General features: G+C 38.0%; 1 protein-coding gene across 1 annotated transcript in view; it reads left to right on the top strand.

The window, feature by feature from the left end:
- GOLGB1 (golgin B1) overlaps positions 1-20,197 on the top strand; it is an 85,903-nt gene that overhangs the window by 33,149 nt on the left and 32,557 nt on the right. The window contains exons 11-12 of the mRNA XM_060150503.1: positions 16,288-16,402; positions 19,050-19,123. Of these exons, the coding sequence (XP_060006486.1) occupies positions 16,288-16,402; positions 19,050-19,123 (189 nt within the window). The remainder of the gene's footprint in view (positions 1-16,287; positions 16,403-19,049; positions 19,124-20,197) is intronic.

The following is a 20,197-nucleotide window of genomic DNA, read 5'->3' on the forward strand; positions in this document are numbered from 1 at the left end:
CAGTAGTGTCCCAAAAATGAATAATGAGAAAAAAGTAGACAATGAGCAACATAACCTCAAGAGCCTTTCTAACCTCTACAACCTTTCTGTATTGGAGATGAGTCATTAATTTTAATCTTATAATCAGCTTTCCCAGTTGAGAAATCAATTTTGTTTTTGGTAGACTGAGATTTGATCAGGTTTAAAGTATACAATTCAGTCTAACCAAACTTAAAAGTCTATTGTAGAAATCATAATGCCCACATTAATCAGTTAACAGTAAAAAGTTTAATTTCCTGTTGATTGGCCAGTATATTCTCTCTGCCTTCTATAAAAGTCTCCAGGGAGCTAGATTTTAATCACCAGAAGGCTGCTTATTGAGCTTGAATATCAGAACAAGGAGAGTTAGTTTGATGATCTTAATTAACTAGTGTCAAGCTGGGATAACTGGATTAATTTATCTCCATTATAAGATTATACCTTCCAAACTGACAGATATAGGGGTCAGCAGAGTCCCATAGTTCCTGGGCAGTACTGTGCACTAACAAAAATTTTTCCTTCCTGGTTTTTGGCATCTAGGCTTTCCAATCTCTTCTATTCTCCCATTCTCAACTTTTTCCTCCCGTGTTTTGTTAAGACATTTTTCAGCAACTCTAAAAAATTCAGATTCCATATATATGTTTTAGCATACAGAATTTTTCTCTTTCTGACTTACTTCATTCTGTATGACAGACTCTAGGTCCATCCACCTCACTACAAATAATTCAATTTTGTTTCTTTTTATGGCTGAATAATATTCCATTGTATATATGTGCCACATCTTCTTTATCCATTCATCTGTCAGTGGGCACTTAGGTTGCTTCCATGTCCTGGCTCTTGTAAATAGAGCTGCAATGAACATTGTGGTACATGACCCTTTTTGAATTATGGTTTTCTCAGGGTATATGCCCAGTAGTGGGATTGCTGGGTTGTATGGTAGTTCTATTTTTAGTTTTTTAAGGAACCTCCATACTGTTCTCCATAGTGGCTGTATCAATTTACATTCCCACCAGCAGTGCAAGAGGGTTCCCTTTTCTCCACACCCTCTCCAGCATTTATTGTTTGTAGATTTTTTTGATGATGGCCATTCTGACCAGTGTGAGGTGATACCTCATTGTAGTTTTGATTTGCATTTCTCTAATGATCAGTGATGTTGAGCATCCTTTCATGTGTTTGTTGGCAATCTGTATATCTTCTTTGGAGAAATGTCTATTTAGGTCTTCTGCCCATTTTTGGATTGGGTTGTTTGTTTTTTTGATATTGAGCTGCATGAGCTGCTTGTAAAATTTGAAGATTAATCCTTTGTCAGTTGCTTCATTTGCAAATATTTTCTCCCATTCTGAGGGTTGTCTTTCCATCTTTATAGTTTCCTTTGCTGTGCTTTTAAGTTTCATTAGGTCCCATTTGTTTATTTTTGTTTTTATTTCCATTTCTCCAGGAGGTGGGTCAAAAAAGATCTTGCTGTGATTTATGTCATAGGGTGTTGGACCTATGTTTTCCTCTGAGAGTTTTATAGTGTCTGGCCTTACATTTATGTGTTTAATCCATTTTGAGTTTATTTATGTGTATGGTGTTAGGGAGTGTTCTAATTTCATTCTTTTACATGTACCTGTCCAGTTTTCCCAGCACCACTTATTGAGGAGGCTGTCTTTTCTCCATTGTATGTTCTTGCCTCCTTTATCAAAAATTAGGTGACCATATGTGCGTGGGTTTATCTCTAGGCTTTCTATCCTGTTCCATTGATCTATATTTCTGTTTTTGTGCCAGGACCATACTGTCTTGATTACTGTAGCTTTGTAGTATAGTCTGAAGTCTGGGAGCCTGACTCCTCCAGCTCCTAAAAAAAAAAATGGTTCTGAAAAATGTAGGGGCAGGACAGGAAGAGAATAGACTTGAGGACATGGGAAGGGGGAAGGGTAAACTGGGAAGAAGTGAGAGAGTGGTATGGACATATATACACTACCAAATGTAAGATAGATAGCTAGTGGGAAGCAGCCTCATAGCACAGGGAGATCATCTCGGTGCTTTGTGACCACCTAGAAGGGTGGGATGGGGAGGGTTGGGGGGAGACGCAAGAGGGAGGAGATATGGGCATATATGTATATGTATAGTTGATTCACTTTGTTAAAAAGCAGAAACTAACACACTATTGTAAAGCAATTATACTCCAATAAAGATGTCAAAAAAAACCAAAAAATAAATAAAAATAAAAACAAAAATTCAAAGAATTTTATGGTGAACACCTGCATACTCACCATTTAGATTCTCTTAATATTTACTATATTTGCTTTATCATATATCTATCCATTTATCCATCTACCAATTCATCTTAATTTTTTGTACATTTCACAGTAAGTTGTAGACATCAGTACATTTTTCTCTAAATATTTCGGCATGCATATCATTGACTAGATTTTAATATTTGTTTATAGTTCTTTTTCTTTTGAAGTGAGAGTTACAAAACATGAAATGTACAGGTATTAAGTGTACCATTCATTGAGTATTGTCAAATGCATTACCCAAATCCCTATCAAGATATAGCACCCTACAAAGTACCCTTTTGCAGTCAACCGCATTACTCCCCTCCAGAGATGAACCAATGTTCTATATTTTTACCGTAGATTAATTTTGCATGTTTTATATCCTATAAATGTAATCGTACATTTGTGTTATTTTGTAGAAAACTTCTTTCACTCAGCATATTTTGAGATTCATTTATATTATCGTATGTATCATAATTTATTCTTTTATATTGCTGAGAAGTATTCCATTTTATGAATACACTGTATTTTCCTTTTGCATGACTGTGCTATAATTTCCTTTTGATGGATAACTGGTCTTTTTATGCTTTGGGTATTATGAATTAAGCTGCTATGGACATTCTTGTACAAGTATTTGTGTGGACATATGTTTTCATTTGTCTTCATTAAATGCTAGTTGAGGAATTTCTAGGCCATAGAGTAAGAATATATTTAGCTTTATAGGGAAATGCCAGATCTTCTTCCAAAGTGATTATATTGTTTATACTCTCACCTAAAATATATGAGAGTTCTAGTTGCTCTGCATCTTCTCTAAGATTTGGTATTATCAATTTTAAAAATTTTAGCCATTTTAATGGGTGTGTAGTGGTAGGTCAGTGTGGTTTCAATTTGCATCTCCCCAATGACAAATGACGTTGAACATGTTTACTTGAGATTCTTGGACATTTGTATATCTTCTTTTGGTGAAGTATCTGTTCATGTCATTTCCTCATTTTAAAAATTGAGTTTTTTGCCTATTTATCAAGTTGTAGTAATTCTTTATACATCCTGAATGCCAATTTATTATCAGGCACGTTTGGTAAATATTTTCTCCCATGCTGTGTCTTGCTTCTTTTTCTTTTTTAATTTTTTTAAATTGAAAATCACATATTGAATTTTTTTAATTAAAAGTAGAATTTCTTTTTTAATATTTATTTATTTGGTTCCACTGGGTCTTAGTTGCAGCAGGTGGGCTCCTTAGTTGCAGCTCGTGGACTCCTTAGTTGCAGCTCACCGGCTCCTTAGTTGTGGCATGCGAACTCTTATTTGCAGCATTCATTTGGGATCTAGTTCCCTGACCAGGGATCGAACCTGGGCCCCCTGCATTGGGAGCGTGGAGTCTTATCCACTGCAGCACAAGGGAAGTCCCCGTGGCTTGCTTCTTATCCATTTTCTTCATGATGTTCTTTAATTAGCAGACATTTAAAATTTTGATAAAGTCTATTATTTATCATATTTATCATTTTTTTTCTGGTTATAATTTTCTTTGTCCTGTGTGTGAAACCTTTGCTTAACCCCAAGTCATGAAGATATTCTCTTATGTTTTCTTCCACAAGCTATATAGTTTTAGCTTTCACAGTTAAGTCTCTGAACCTCAGTAAATTTTTGTGTGTGGTGTAAGATAAGGGTCAAGTTTTATTTTTTCCCTATATGGATATCCAGTTGTCTCTGCACCATTTCTTGAAAAGAGTTTACTTTCCTCTTTGGATTGCTTTGGTACCTTTGTTGAAAACAAATGATTAATAGGTCTATTTATGAGCTTTCTAGTCTATGAGCTTTCCAGTCTAGTCTAGCCAATTCTTAGGCCTGTATCATATTTTTTTTCGGGCAAGGCTTTATTGGGGCAACAGGGGGAAGTGAGAACAAGTAACAGGTTCCCTTGCTGGCTGGCTCCCTGAGGGGAGGCGAGCTTGTTCCTTATATGAAGTGAGGGTAGGGGTGTGTCCAGGGGTCTTGCTGGAGGGGTGGCTTAGGTGGTTTGCCCACCCCTAAGGTGGTGTTGTAGCATATGCTCAGTACCCTGCTTTTGCTCCCAATACCCTGTTTTTGCTCCAAGCTCTTCAAAAGTGGCAGTTGGGTGTTTTTGGTCTCTTTGTATCTTTTGGGCCCAGAATTTGCTCCAACTGCACATGCATGCAGTTATTTTTAGTCCCATATAGTTTCTTTGTATTTTGTTGCTCGAGGAGATGTTTGTCCAGGTGCAAGCACTGCAGCACTGCAGCAAAGGGTCCTAGGTCCCAGCCTATCTCATCCCCTGCTGAGAGACTCTACACCCTTATTCTTAAGGGGTAAGGAACCGAAGATCTCTTCTTCTGAAACTTCTTCCTGCATAAGGGGACAGGGGCCACAGACCCTAGACCCTAGAGGTGTAGAAGTCTCTTGCTGACTGTCCCAAGGACCTGGGCCATTTTCTGCTGGAATGGGCTGAATTCCTTGAGCCATCATGAGCCTTACTTCAAATTGTCAGAGCCTAGAAGACACAAACTCAATCAAAAGGTTAAACAAACAAGGGCTATAAAGGAGAAAAACAACAATAGCCATTAAAGGGCCTAGGAAGGGAAGGAACCAGGTTACTTTGGGAGGGCTTCCTTAACTGTTGACCTGACAGGGGAAGCAGTGTCACCCCTGCCAAGAAGCCATTCTGTTTGGGTGTATATTTTTGTTAATTGCGGGGTTAAAGTTCAACATGTTTCTCTATTTTTAGAATGGAAGGTCTGGGTTGGTCCCAGGTCTCCTTTTTGGACTGAAAAGTCTTAGTCACAGGTTTACAACAATAGGGAAGACAACAGAGTACTAGACAAAATATAGTCTAAATCAGTATGACTGAAAAGAAAAGGGTTATGAGAAAACAAAAACCTCCTGCCAGAAAGCTTTTTATTTTTTTTGCGGTACGCGGGCCTCTCACTGTTGTGGCCTCTCCTGTGGCGGAGCACAGGCTCCGGACGCACAGGCTCAGGGGCCGTGGCTCACGGGCCTAGCCGCTCCGCAGCATGTGGATCTTCCCAGACCAGGTGCACGAACCTGTGTCCCCTGCATCGGCAGGCAGACTCTCAACCACTGCACCACCAGGGAAGCCCCAGAAAGCTTTTTATACCTTGTGGTATCCAAGAGAACAAACTGGAGAACCAGTTTTCAGTTTCCCTGCCCATATTGAATAGTGAGGATTGGTGGTTAATTGTCTGCTGAAACCAGGTGGTTTGTTGTCAGATATTCTCAATGTTGGTTTCTACCCGGTACGGGCATCAGGGCTGTTTTCTTTGCCTCCCGATGTGCCCTGTTCTCTTAGGTAATCTGAGAATTTTCCTTTTGGTGCCCACAGCAGTGAATGACTTCTACTAGTGTTGATTTTTGAGTACTTCTATGAGTTGTAATATCTCAGCCCCATATGTTACAGTGGAATTTTTTGCATTTAAAAGTCCTCTTTCTTTCCAGATTAGCTGCATGGGCATGTAAAACAAGGAAGGCATATATATATATATATATTTAAAATTTATTCATTTTATTTATTTATTTTTGGCTGCATTGGGTCTTCATTGCTGCTCACAGGCTTTCTCTAGTTGCGGCGAGCGGGGGCTACTCTTCGTTACAGTGCGCGGGCTTCTCATTGTGGTGCTCATTGTGGTGGCTTCTCTTGTTGCAGAGCACGGGCTCTAGGCGCGCGGGCTTCAGTAGTTGTGGCATGTGGGCTCAGTAGTTGTGGCTCGCGGGATCTAGAGTGCAAGCTCAGTAGTTGTGGCGCACGGGCTTAGCTGCTTCGCGGCATGTGGGATCTTCCCGGACCAGGGCTTGAACCCATGTCCCCTGCACTGGCAGGCGGATTCTTAACCACTGCACCACCAGGGAAGCCCGGAAGGCATATTTTGAGTCTGTATATATATTTATAATTTTCCTTCCCCCAACGTTAAGACTCAGGTTAGGGCTATTAGCTCAGCCCTCTGGGCTGAAGTGTTAGGTGGCAAAGGTTTTGCTTATATAACACTATAAGTGCTCACAGTAGCATACTCTGCCCTCCTGACTCCATCTTTAATGAAACTACTGCCATCAGTAAACCATTCTTCCTCAGGGTTTTCTGTGGCCTGGTCTGGTCTGATCAGGCCTACAGGCATAAACCTAGTTAGGGGTTTCAAGGCAGGAATGTGTTAGTTCTGGGCCTTCAGCCAGGATTAGAGTAGCCAGATTGAGGGTGTGGCAAGTTTTGAGGGTTAGTTCTGGGGAGTCAAGGAGTAAAGCCTGCTACTTAGTAAGGCAGCCTCCACTTAGCTAATGGTGGCCTTTAATTTCCAGAATCTTTTGTACTTGATGAGGGGTCTGGACTTCCAGCGGCTGTCCAAAGGTAAGCTTGTTAGCTTCTTCCACTAATAAAGCAGTGGCAGCTACCGGCCCGGAAGCAGCCATGTCAACCTTGGGCCATGGAATCTAGTTGTTTGGAAAAATAGCCTATAGGTTGAGGAACTTCTCCTAGCTTTTGTACAAGGACTCCCATAGCTGTCCCCTGTTTTTCAGCTATATACAAGATAAATGGCTTTTTTAAATTGGGGAGACCCAGAGCAAAAGCTTTGGTGAGGGTCTGTTTGATCTTATTAAGAGCCCTTTCTTGTTCCCCAGTCCAAAGTAATGGCTCTGTATCTGGGCCTTTAGTGGCTTCATATAGAGGCTAAGCCATTAGTCTGAATCCTGGAATCCAAATTCCGCAAAATCCTGTCATGCCTAAGAAAGTACAAGGATTTTTTTTTTGGTCTTTGGGGCGCTTAATTCTAATATAGCTTCTTTTCTATCTAGAGATAGCTGTCTGCTTCCAGGGTTTATAATATATCCCAGATATTTAACTTGTTACCTTGAGATTTGTGCTTTTTTCTGAAAGATCCTGTAACCCTGGGTCCCAAGGAAATTAAGGACTTAAATGGTATTCTGATCTGAGGCCTCCATGGTGGGAACTATATATTAATATGTCATCTACATACTGTAGACTGGCCCCTTCTTTTAGGTGTATTTCCCTTAGTTTTTTTTTTTTAATAAATTTATTTATTTATTTATTTATTTATATTTTTGGCTGCGTTGGGTCTTCGTTGCTGTGCGCATGCTTTCTCTAGTTGTGGCGAGCTGGAGCGACTCTTTGTTGCGGTGCGCGGGCTTCTCATTGTGGTGGCTTCTCTTGTTGTGGAGCACGGGCTCTAGGTGCACAGGCTTTAGTAGTTGTGGCACATGGGCTCGGTAGTTGTGGCTTGCGGGCCCTAGAGTACAGGCTTAGTAGTTGTGGGGCACAGGCTTATTTGCTCCATGGCATGTGGCGTCTTCCCTGACCAGGCCTTGAACCCGTGTCCTGTGCATTGGCAGGCAGATTCTTAACCACTGTGCCACCAGGAAGGTCCCTCCCTTAGTTCTTTTCTTAGGGCCTGGTTGAACAAGTGTGGGCTGTCCTGAAACCCCTGAAGCAATACTGTCCAGGTATATTATTGCATTTGACCTGAGTGGGGGTTAGTCTACTAAAAGGCAAACAGATACTGAGATGAGAGATGAACTGGGATGCAAAAGAAGGCATCCCTGAGGTCAAGCACTCCAGGAATCTGGACTAATATAAGGATTGGCCACAAGGGGATGTATAGGGACCACTGCATCATTTACTCCTCTAAGGTCTTGTACTATTCGATATTCCCTATTTGGCTTAACAACTGGCAGAATAGGGGTACTGTATGGAGACTGACAGAGCACTAAGAGGCCACGTCTTAAAAATTTATGGATGAGGGGTTGCAAACCTTTTTTTGCTTCCAACTTTATGGGGTACTGTCTCTTGTTAGAATAAGCGACTTCTGGCTTAAGGCTAATTTTTACAGGTTGAACATTTATAGCCTTCCCAGGGATTCCTTTGTCCCAAACTGCAGGGTTTACTGTGTGTAGAATATGGCTGGGAATAGGCCCTTGTTCTTCCAGTTGATTTGTCTTAGTCAGAATCAAGATAAGGGGCTGCTTCGGGCCTCCTAACTGTAATATGGCTCCAAGGGAGCCCAGAAGGTCTCTCCCCAGTAATGGGATAGGACACTCAGGCCCAACTTAAAAGGCACGAGATCAAACACTGTTCAAATAGGCAAGTGAGAGGCCCAGTGAAGTAACGAGTGTGAGGCTTTCCATCAACACCAGTCACAGTACAGCTTTTGGAGGAAGGAGGCCCAGTGAGAGAGATCAGGACAGAGTAAGTGACTCCATTATCACTTAAAAAATTGATTTTCTTACCTGCTATGTCAAGGACCACCCGGGCCTCCTTGATGGAGATAGATGTCTCATTGCGGGGAGCCACCAGAATCCCCAGGCCCGCTCAGTCGTCCAGCATGGCCATCTCAGGAGAGGGACCCCCCAAACGTGGTGACACTGAAACAAGAGGTTCAGGTGGCTACTTGTCACCCACAGGGAAGCTGCATTCAGTGGTCCTGGAGGTGCCCAGATCCTCTCCCTGGAAGAGGACAACTGCCCCACACTGAGCACTGTAAATCTGATACTGATCAGGGTTCTTGGCCTTCCCCAATCAGTAGAAATTGATTAGAGGCCAGACAAGAAATTCAGGCAAGGCTTTATTGGGGCCCCTGCTACAGCAGGGCGGAGTGAGAACAAGTGATAAGTTCCTTTGCTTGCTACTCCTGCCTATATCACATTGTTTTCATTACTGTAGTTTGTAGTTAGTCTTGAAGTCAGGTAGTATAAGTCCTCTGACTTTGTTGTTCTTTTCAAGATTGCCTTGATTATTCTAAGTTCTTTGCATTTCTACAGAAATTATACAATCAACTATCTCAAATTCTATTTGAAAAAAAGAAGAAGCTGGATGGGATTTTGAATTGGCATTGTGTTGAATCTATAGATCACTTTAGGGAGAATTGACATCTTAATACTACTGAACTTTTCAATCCATGAGTATAGTATATCTCTTCACTTATTAAGATCTTCTTTAATTTCTTTCAGCAATGGTTTATAGTTTTGGTTGGAGGAGTTGTGCACATTTTAAAATTTATTCTGAAATAGTTCATTTTTTTTTTTTTTTTTTTTTTTTTTTTTGTGGTACGCGGGCCTCTCACTGTTGTGGCCTCTCCCGTTGCGGAGCACAGGCCCCGGGCGCGCAGGCTTAGCGGCCATGGCTCACGGGCCTAGCCGCTCCGCGGCATGTGGGATCTTCCCGGACCGGGGCACAAACCCATGTCCCCTGCATCGGCAGGCGGACTCTCAACCACTGCGCCACCAGGGAAGCCCATAGTTCATATTTTTTAATGCTGTTGTAGGTGGAATTTATTCTAATTTCACCTTTCCAACTGTTTGAACTTTTATGTAAGTATATAATTGAATTTTGCTTATGTGAACTTGATATTTATTTTATTAATTCTAGGCTCATTCTGTAGATTCTTTAGGATTTTCTACATAAACAATCATGTCATCTTCAAATAAAGGCAAGTTTTACTTACTCCTTGCTAATCTTTATGCCCTTATTTCTTTTTCATGCAATGGCTAGGACCTTCATAACACTGTTTAATAGAAGTGGTAAGACTGGGCCTTCTTGCATTTTGCCTGATCTTAGGGGAAAGTATTTCATATTTTACCATTAGCTGTGTTACTAGTTTCAAGTTTTCATTAATCTTTTTTATCAGATTGAGGACTTTACCTTCTATTCTTAATTTGGTAAGAATTTGTATTAAATTTTGCCAAATGCCTTATCTGCATTTATTGAAATGATCATATGGGTTTTCTTCTGTTCATATGGTACATTACTTTAATTTTTGACTATTAAACCAACCTTGTTTTGTTAGGATAAACCCAACTTGGTCATAAAGTATTATCCTTTATATATATTACTGAATTTGATTTACTACTATTTTGGGAAGCATTTTTGTATCTGTACTTATGAAGGATATTGGTCTTTGTTTTGGTCATGAGGATTTTCCTTTGTTTTATAGTACTTTGTCAGATTTTGGTATTAGGGTTATTATGGCATAAAAAAAATGAGTTGGGGAGTGTTCCCTTTTATTTGAGAGTTTGTGTAAAATTGGTATTATTTCTCAAGAATTTGAAAGAATTCACCAGTGAAACTATCTGGGTCTGGAGTTGATAATGAATTGAATTTCTTTTACAGATATAAGACTAATAAGATTTTCTTTTTCATCTTGTGCCAGTTGGATTTTAGTTTTGTTTTGTTCTGTCCGTTTCATTGAAGATGTCAAATTTTTGTTATAACGTTGGTTATAGTATTCCCTTTTTTATCCTTTTAATGCTTGTACGCTCTGTAGTGATAACCACCCCTACCCCAATCCCTATTGTTTTTTTTTAATTAAGATATAATTGACATATAACATTGTGTAAGTTTAAGGTGTACAACTTGTTGATTTGATACATGTATATATTGCAATAGGGTTACCACCATAACATTAGCTAACACCTCCATCATGACACGTAATTACAATTTCTTTTTTGTGGTGAGAACATTTAAGATCTAGTCTCTTAGCAACTTTGAACTATATAATACATTATTGTTAACTATAATCACAATGTTGGGTGTTAGATCTTCAGAACTTTTTCATCTTTGATCTGCAAGTTTCTACTGTTTGGCCGACATTTCCCCACTTTGTGCTTCATTTTCTTGATGAGACTTTAAACTAGAAATTCTTTGACTTTTAAAAAAAATCTTTTCAAAGAACCAACTTTTGGCCTTGTCAGTTTTCTCTAATGCTGGTCTGTTTTCACGTTTATTGATTTTTGTTCTTTGGTATTTCTATTTATTTGGGTTTACTTTGCTCTTCTGTTTCTAACTTCTTAAGGTGTAACTTTATATCAAACACTTCAGATCTTCTTTTCTCATTTAAACATTTAAAGTTACACAATTCCCTCTTAAGCACGTGGTTTGATATGTTGTGTTGTTATCATTCAGTTTTTGAAGAGTTTTCTAATTCTCCTTATGATTTCTTCTTTGATCATGGATTATTTAGAAGTGTGTTATTTAATATCCAGATATTTGGTTTTATTTCTAGATATTATTATTGATTTCTAATTAATTTCATTATGATCAGGTAATATGTTCTATATGATTTCAGTGCTTTGAAATTTATAGAAATTTGTTTTATGACATAGCATATGGGGTGTCTTGGTGAATGTAGCTTGTGCACTTGTAAAAAATGTATATTCTGTAGTTACTGGCTGTAACATTTTATAAATATCACTTAAATCATAGTATTATTCAAATTATATTTGACTGATTTTTGTCTAGTTGTTGAAACTTGACTGTTTTTTTAGCATTTGACAAAATTTAATATCTATTCATAATAATAAGTTCTTAACAAATTAGACATAGACAAATGTAGCTTAATGTAATAAAGGCCATATACAACAAGCCCACAGCTAACATCATACTCAATGGTGAAAGGCTGAAAGCTTTTCCTCTAAGATCAGGAACTAGACAAAGGTGCCCACTCTCATCACTCCTATTCAACATAATAATGGAAGTCCTTGCAAGATCTGGAATAGCCAAGCAGTCCTGAGAAAGAACAAAGAGGGAGGCATAAAATTCTGGATTTCTTTTCTTTTCAATTCTGTGTTCCAGAGATTTGGAGAGGAATGAATGATGAGGATGGCTCTTTTCTCCCTGAAGTCTGGAGCCTTCTGTAGGAGAATCAAAGACTGGAGTTGACTTGAAAGCTGAGAGTTGGAATTATCTGGAGGCTTTTTCAACTCAATTCTGGCGCCAGGAGTAGGATGACTTGAGTTTGCTGACATAATCACATGCCCTTCTCTTGTGGCTTGGCTGGTGTTTTGATTGCTATTTCTTCATTGGGATGATTTAGTTGTTCTTCTAAACAGAAAGTTATGAGATTCCTCGAATTCTAGAGATCAGAAATCAAACTTGGTTTCACTGGCCAAAAGTCATGATGTCAGCTGAGCTGCAGGGAAGGAGGCTTTAGGGAAGAATTCATTTCCTCATTTTTTCCAGTGACTAGAGCTGTATTACTTACACCCTTGGTTCCTGGTTGTTCTTCCATCTTTAAAACCAGAAGCCTAACATCTCGTCTTAGTCATCAGGTTGCCTTCCAACTCTTGAAACTAGACTGATTTTTTTTAAAGAGTTTATTTATTTATTTGTTTGTTTATTTATTTATTTGTTTTTGGCTGCGTTGGGTTTTCGTTGCTCCGCTCAGGCTTTCTCTGGTTGTGGCAGGTGGGGACTACACTTTGTTGTGGTGCCCAGGCTTCTCATTGCAGTGGCTTCTCTTGGTTGCAGAGTACAGGCTCTAGGCATGCAAGCTTCAATAGTTGTGGCACATGGGCTCAAGAGCACAGTCTCAGTAGTTGTGGCGCACAGGCTTAGTTGCTCCATGGCATGTGGAATCTTCTCAGATCAGGGATCGAACCCGTGTCCCCTGCATTGGCAGGCGGACTCAACCACTGCACCACCAGGGAAATCCTGCATACTTTTTTTTTTTTTTTTTGCGGTACGCGGGCCTCTCACTGTTGTGGCCTCTCCCGTTGCAGAGCACAGGCTCTGGACACACAGGCTCAGCGGCCATGGCTCACGGGCCTAGCCGCTCCATGGCATGTGGGATCTTCCCGGACTGGGGCACGAACACGTGTCCTCTGCATTGGCAGGCGGACTCTCAACCACTGCGCCACCAGGGAAGCCCCCTGCATACTTATAAAGTGTACAACTTGATAAGTTTTGACATGCATGAAGCCATCACCATTATCAAGAAAATGAACATATTCATCACCCCCCCAAAGTTTCTCATGCCCCCTTTTAATTTTTCTCTCACATCTCCCACTACCCAGGCAACCACTTATCTTCTTTCTGTCATTATAGATTAGTTTGTATTTTTAATAAATTATATGTGCTCTTTTTCTTTCCTGGTTCTCTCACTCAGCATACTTATTTTGATATTCATCCTATTGTATGCAGCAAGAATTCATTCCTTTGTATTGTTGAGGATATTGTACCTACCACAATTTGTTTATCCATTTACTTGTTGATGGACAAACTTGGATTGTTGACAATTTTTGGCTATTACAAATAAAGCTTCTATGAATATTCTTTTACAAATCTTTGTTTGGACCTGTGCTTTCTTTACTCTCAGTAAATACCTAGAAGTGAAGTGTCTGGATCATATGGGAGGTTTTAAGACCTTGGCAGTTTTCCAAAGTGGTGTTACCATTTTCTGTTCCCAGCAGAAGTGTATGAGAATTCCAGGGGTAAACCTCACTCGGTAGTGATATATTATCCTTATACTTTCTTGAATTCACTTGCTAAAAATTCTATTTGTTTCATAACTATTTGGCTGTTTAGGTTATCTATTTCTTCTTGAGTGAGCTTTGGTGTTTTATATCTTTTAGGGGATTTGTCCATATAAAGTGTCAAATTTGTAGGCAAATTTATATAAAGTTATTCATAATAGTCTATAATTATTGTTTTAATATGTATAGAATCTGTAGTGATGTTACCTCTCCCATTTCTGATATTGGTAATTTGTGTTTTCTTTCTTACACAGGTTAGACTGTCCAGAGGTTTATTAACTTTACTGATCTAAAAACCAGCTTTGAGTTCATTGATTCTGCCTTGTTTTCTATTTTATTGATTTCTACTTTGATCTTTATTATTTCCTTTCTTCTGTTTACTTTGGATTTGATATCCTCATTTCTTAGCTTCTTAAGGTGAAAGCTGAGGCCATTAGTTTGACACCTTTCTTATTTCTAATATAGACATTTTGCATTATAAATTCCCCCCAAAAAATCTACTTCAGCAGTGTCTCACAAGTTCTGTTGTATTTTCATTTTCATTCAGTTCACAATACTAATTTCCCTTTTAATTTCTTCTTTGCCCCCGGGTTACTTAGTTTCCAAATATTTGGGAGTCATATGTCTAGAGGTCTTTCTGTTATTGATTTTTATTTTAATTCCATTGTGGTCAGAGCACATACTTTATATGACTTGGCTCTTTAAGAATTGATTGAGACTTGTTTTATGGCCCAGAATGTTGTCTGTTTTGGTAAATGTTCTATATGTACTTGAAAATAATATGTAGTCTGCTGTTGTTTGCTGGAATGTTCTATAAATGCCAATCATGTAAAGTTGATTGATAGTCTTATTCAAGTGTACTATGTCCTTGCTGCTTTTCTGCCTCTCAATTATTGAAATCCCATATTATATTTGTGGATTTATTTACAGTTCTATCAGTTTTTACACCATGTATTTTCATGCTGTGTTATTGGGGGCTTAGACATTTAGGATGTTTATGTCTTCTTGATTAAGTGACCCATTGATATTATGAAATGACCTTCCTTATCCCTGGTGACATTCTTTGCTGTGAGATGTAGTTCTTTCTGATATTAATATAGCTATTCCACTTTTCTTTTGAGTAGTTTTAGCATGGTGTATCTTTTTTCACTCTTTAACTTATTTTTGTCTTTATATTTAAAGCTTATATGCAGCATAGAGTTTGAGCCTACTTCTTATCCAATATGTCAATCTCTGCCTTTTACTTGGAGTGTTCAGACCATTTCCATTAATGTTGTCGTTGATATAGTTTTAAGTCTCTCACCTTGTTATTTGTTTTCCATTTTTCCAACTGTTGTCTTTTACTTTTTTACTTTTCCTTCCTTTTAAAAAATTGGTTGAGTATTTTTTATGACTCTGTTTTTCTCCCTTTTCAGCGTATTAGCTATAATTTTTTATTTTATGGTAGTGACTGCATTAGGGATTATAGTCTGCATTTTTATCACAGTTACCTATATATAATATTGTGCTTCTTCAAGTATAGAATAAAAGTCTTACAATTATATACTTCTATTTCTTCACTCTTGGGATTTATATTATTATTATTTTACTTATGCATATATTATAAACAAAAAGTACAAAAATATAATGTTATAAACAAAAATTTTTATTTTTGTTTAGTCATTTATCTTTTAGAAGATTCAAATAATAAGAAAATAAATCTTCTACCATTGCAGTTACCATTTCTGGTACTTTTCTTTAGGATAGATCAAGAGTTGGCTGTCTTTTTCCATAAAGGGTCAAATGGTAAATATTTTAGGCTTTTAGGCCATAAATAAAACTTTATTTACAAAAACAGGTGGAAGGCTCCAAATTTTGCCAAACTCTAGTGTAGTTTCATATTTCCATCTGGTTTTGTTTTCCTTCTGCCTACAGGACTTCTTTTAATGTGGGTGTACTGTCATGAGCACGCAAGTCTGCTGGTGATGGGTTCTTATAGCTCTTGTATGTTCGAACACATTTTTATCTCTCCATTGTTTTTAAAAGATATTGTTAAAAGCTGACTAGAGAAGCTATATCGATAGGTTTTTTTTTTCTCTTTCAGTACTTTAAGGCTATTACTCTACTATCTTTTTTCTTGCATTTTGTTTTTGACAAGAAATCTGTCATCCTTGTCTTTTTTTTTTTTTCCTGGTTGCTTTTAGGATTTTATCACTGGTTTTGAGCACTTGGGCTATGATGTGCCTTTGCATAGTTTTCTTCATGTTTCTTTTGCTTGGACTTTGAATCTCTATGTTTATAGTTTTCATCAATTTGGAAAATTTTCTGCTGTTCATTAGTCAAATATTTTTTTGACCCTCTCCCTTCCTTTGGAGACTCCAATTACACATATATTAGATTACTTGAAGTTTTTCCAGAACTCATAATGCACTTTTAGTTTTTTGGATTCTGAAAATTTTCTTTCATGTGCAGTAGACTTGGAATTTCTCTCTTTGTAATCCAGACTTCAGTCTTAAATTCAAAAGCCAATGAATTGCAAATTTGTGTGAAAGATTTTCTCTTTCTGTCTTCAGATGAAAAGTATTACTTTAAAGGTTACCTAGGCAGATAAGTAGATGCTATTTTAAAAGTATTTTCATGGCTGGAGAACTTTTAGAAGACAAAAATGCCAGAGGCTGTCTGGACATTAGTATGAGAGTTTTGTACTGGAGAATCATTAATTTGTTGTCTTTCTACAATTTAGGCAGTCACTGAGGAGAGTATTGCCTTTTTGCAGAAGAGAGTGGTAGAACTAGAGAATGAAAAGGGAGCCTTGCTCTTTAATTCTGTAGAGCTGGAGGAGCTGAAAGCTGAGAATGGTACGTACAAATGAAAACCATAATTCTCTGACTTCTTAACTCACAAGTGCCTCTACTTTTATCATTATACATGTATAACATGTAGATTCTCTGATTCTATGATAATAAAGATCTTAGACAGCATGGCTGGTAATTATTGAAGTTAGGATTAATACACATTAAACAATTTAAGCACAATACCAGTGTTTACATAAGTATAACATTTTACAGTATGGGCTATAGATGCTGCAGGAGATCTGTATTATATTCATTTTGGAGTGGCCAAGGAATCTTCTCAGAAGTATGGCTTGAATAGGACCTTAATAAGACAATGAATTTTTAAATAGCCAAAATAAAGAGAGAAAAGACTTTTCCAGTAATAAATTTGTGGGGTGAGATAATAGAGATCAGTATAAATAAAGGTTCAGAGGTAGAAACCATTTTGGCTTTTGCTCATAGTATATACTGCTTAGGACCTTATCCCTTTTCTTTAGCTTGGCTAATTCTTACTCATGTTTCAGGCCTCAACTAGACCATTATCTTTTTCAGGAAGTCGATCCTAATTTCCCAAAGTTGGGTTAAATGCATTTTTGTGCTTCCAAATTGCATTCTTTTAACATTGTATTAAGATCATCTATTTATAATTTTATGTCTTATATTATAAGCTCTTTAGAGATAAAGTATAAGCTCTTCAAAGGCAGGGGCCCTTTTTTTTTTCGTCTTTTGCTTTACCAGGAACTAGAATAATACCTGGCAAATGAGTGACTGCTGAATAAAGTTTTGTTTGATTGAACTAAATTTAGCACTTTATTCTATTGGACTGTGTGTGAAGAGTTAGTAAGAATGAAGATAATACCTCCTTCCATTTGTCACCTGCTTCATAAGGACCTTATGGTTTTAATAACTTCTAGTTAATAACGTTTTACTTATCTATTTTATCCTGGAGTAACTGACTACCATGCTTTATCTTTAAGAGTGAGAATGAATACCAAATAAAGTTTGTACCATTTCCTAAAGTCTATAGCCAATATTTCCAACTTAACCATCTTACAGTTCCATTTAGCTATAAACTAGGGATCGTATACCTTTATTAGACTAGTCCCACCATTGCTGATAAAGAAAGAACGCCACAAATTCAGTTCATTATTCAACCCACTGAAAATACTTCTTTGAGATCTTATCCATGATGCTTATTTTGTAGTTTTGCAAGCAGTCCCTGTCACTTTCATGTAGCTCACTGTGGTTTAGAGTTTATGTGAGTTCCATTCTCTTTGTTCTTTCCTGCAGGGGTCACTGGACTTGTTTTCTGTATTAGTTTTTGGGTCTGGTCTCATAGGTTACCTTTGTTTTATGAGTCATGTTCTATTAAACTCACCTTTTGTGCTTCCATTTCTGCCACTGTGCTCCTTCCTCAAATAATCTTGTGAAATGTCTGAACATATTATATACAGTCTTGAATTCGTTTCATAAATATTCATTCATTCATTCAGCAAATATCTGTGGTGCCTTTCCTATGTACCAGACACTAATTTAGTTGCTAAGCATATTGCTCTGAACATATTAGAGGACAAGACAGGCTATAAACATGTATATACATAAGAAAATTTCAGGGAGTGATAAGTATTAGGATAAAAATAGAACAGGCTACTGCACATGTGCCTGGGGGAAGAAGAAAGTAGCGTCAGAGTGGTTAGGGTGGGCCTCTCTGAGCACTTGATACCTGAATGATGAAAAGGGGACAGCCATGCAAAAAGAGGCTGAGCAAATCGAATCCCAAGCAGAGAAGAGCAGTGCAAACACCCTGAAGTATGAATAAATTTGATATGTTTGCAGACAGAAAGAAGGCCAGTGTTCTTGGGATTAGAGTGAGCAAAAAAGGGGTAGTACAAGCAGAGGAGTTTGTAGAATAAGTGGGGTCAAATCATGTAGGTCACGTTAAGACATTTGGATGTAGTGTAAAAAATATGCTTCTTTTGTTTGTTTCTTTAGTATATTTGTCTTAACTTCTCAGAAAGAGTATAAACTTCTTGGGGGCTTATTAATACTCAACATTTTTATCCTCCAAGGTACTACTACTGTTTTTAAATACACACTTTGTAAACATGGGGTGGAACTCAGAAGACTGAATTCTGATCCCAGCTCTATGAACTAGCTGTAGGTCATGGTATTTCTTTGTTTCCTCATATGGTCATTGAGGAGATTGGATAGCTCCCTTCTAGTGCTAAAATTTGACGTCCTTATGAAAATATGTGAAAGAATGTTGAAGACATTATAAGTGCTATATTAATACATTATAATATGGATACAGAGGGTTATAGATAAATTAAGTTAAATTTATTGCCCTAGAAGTCCCAAATTATGCCACAGAAATAGCTGCTTTTTGTCATATGCTCTGGCATTTTTATTCCCTTTAAAGCCTTCCACTATTTATTATACTTCACTCAGGTTAATAATTAACACCTAGTACCATTCTATCTTATATCTCATCTTCTCATCTTCTTTTGCAACTTCTTTAATAAAATAAACGTTTTATCTCCCCCAAACTATTGTATCTGTTCTTTCCTCTTGGTTATTTCATGCATCTCAAATAGCCACATATACAATCATACCTGTTTTTTTCAAACACTCTACATTTATCTTCTAAGGATATTTATTTTGTGACTTTCAGAAAAACTGTCCTCTCAGATTACTCTCCTAGAGGCTCAGAAGAGAACTGGAGAGGCAGATAGAGAAGTCAGTGAGGTAAGTGATGCATCCTTTTTTTTTTTAATGATTTATTTTATTTATTTTGGCTGTGTTGTGTCTTCGTAGCTGTGCGTGGACTTTCTCTAGTTGCGGTGAGTGAGGGCTACTCTTCGTTGTGGTGTGCGGGCTTCTCATTGGGGTGGCTTGTTTTGTTGTGGAACACAGGCTCTAGGTGCCCAGGCATAGTAGTTGTGGCTCGCGGGCTCTAGGGTGCAGGCTCAGTAGTTGTGGCTCGTGGGCTCTAGGGCGCAGGCTCAGTAGCTGTGGTGCATCGGCTTAGTTGCTTCGTGGCATGTGGAATCTTCCCAGACCAGGGCTCGAACCCATGTCTCCTGCATTGGCAGGCGGACTCTTAACCACTGTGCCACCAGGGAAGACCGATGCATTCTTAAAATAATCAGAATATGAGCTCAATCAAAGGGAGGTAATTTCAAACCTAAGCTTTTCTGCAATTTTCTAATGTTGATAGAGAATTGCATTACCTGGAAAGTGAGGTTTAAGAGTTGTAATGTTTATTATTTATCTTTTACTCTCACTTGTTTCTAAATATTTGGAATTTTTTTGTTTGTTGAGAACCAATGCAAGTACAGTAGCACTTGCTTGGGATTTGATAACCCATTTTTCATGCTAGGTTATCATTTATTTCAGCTTCTTTGCCCATCTCAGATAAGTTTCTCAGTGAAGAGATTAGATAAAGTCTCTAGTCTCTCCCCAAATCCCCTTCCCCAGTTGGCACAGTTTCACTTAGGATTATATTAAAAAGGGTATTGTCAGAGAATGGTGCTTTTTATAACCTAAAAATTACTGTAAGAAATGTATGGTTGCTCAATATTCTGCTGATTTAAGATTACTGTTAGCTGTACTGTGTTTAATTGTCCTTCCAATCAACAAGTCAGTGATAGACTCATAAATGGCTTTGGGGAATAATGTAACTTCCTTTTTTTAAAAAATTATTTATTTATTTATTTTTGGCTGTGTTGCATCTTCGTTGCTGCACGTGGGCTTTCTCTAGTTGTGGCGAGTGGGGGCTACTCTTCGTTGCGGTACATGGGCTTCTCATTGCGGTGGCTT

This window comes from Lagenorhynchus albirostris, chromosome 5, assembly GCF_949774975.1.
Source record: "Lagenorhynchus albirostris chromosome 5, mLagAlb1.1, whole genome shotgun sequence".
Lineage (NCBI taxonomy): Eukaryota > Metazoa > Chordata > Mammalia > Artiodactyla > Delphinidae > Lagenorhynchus > Lagenorhynchus albirostris.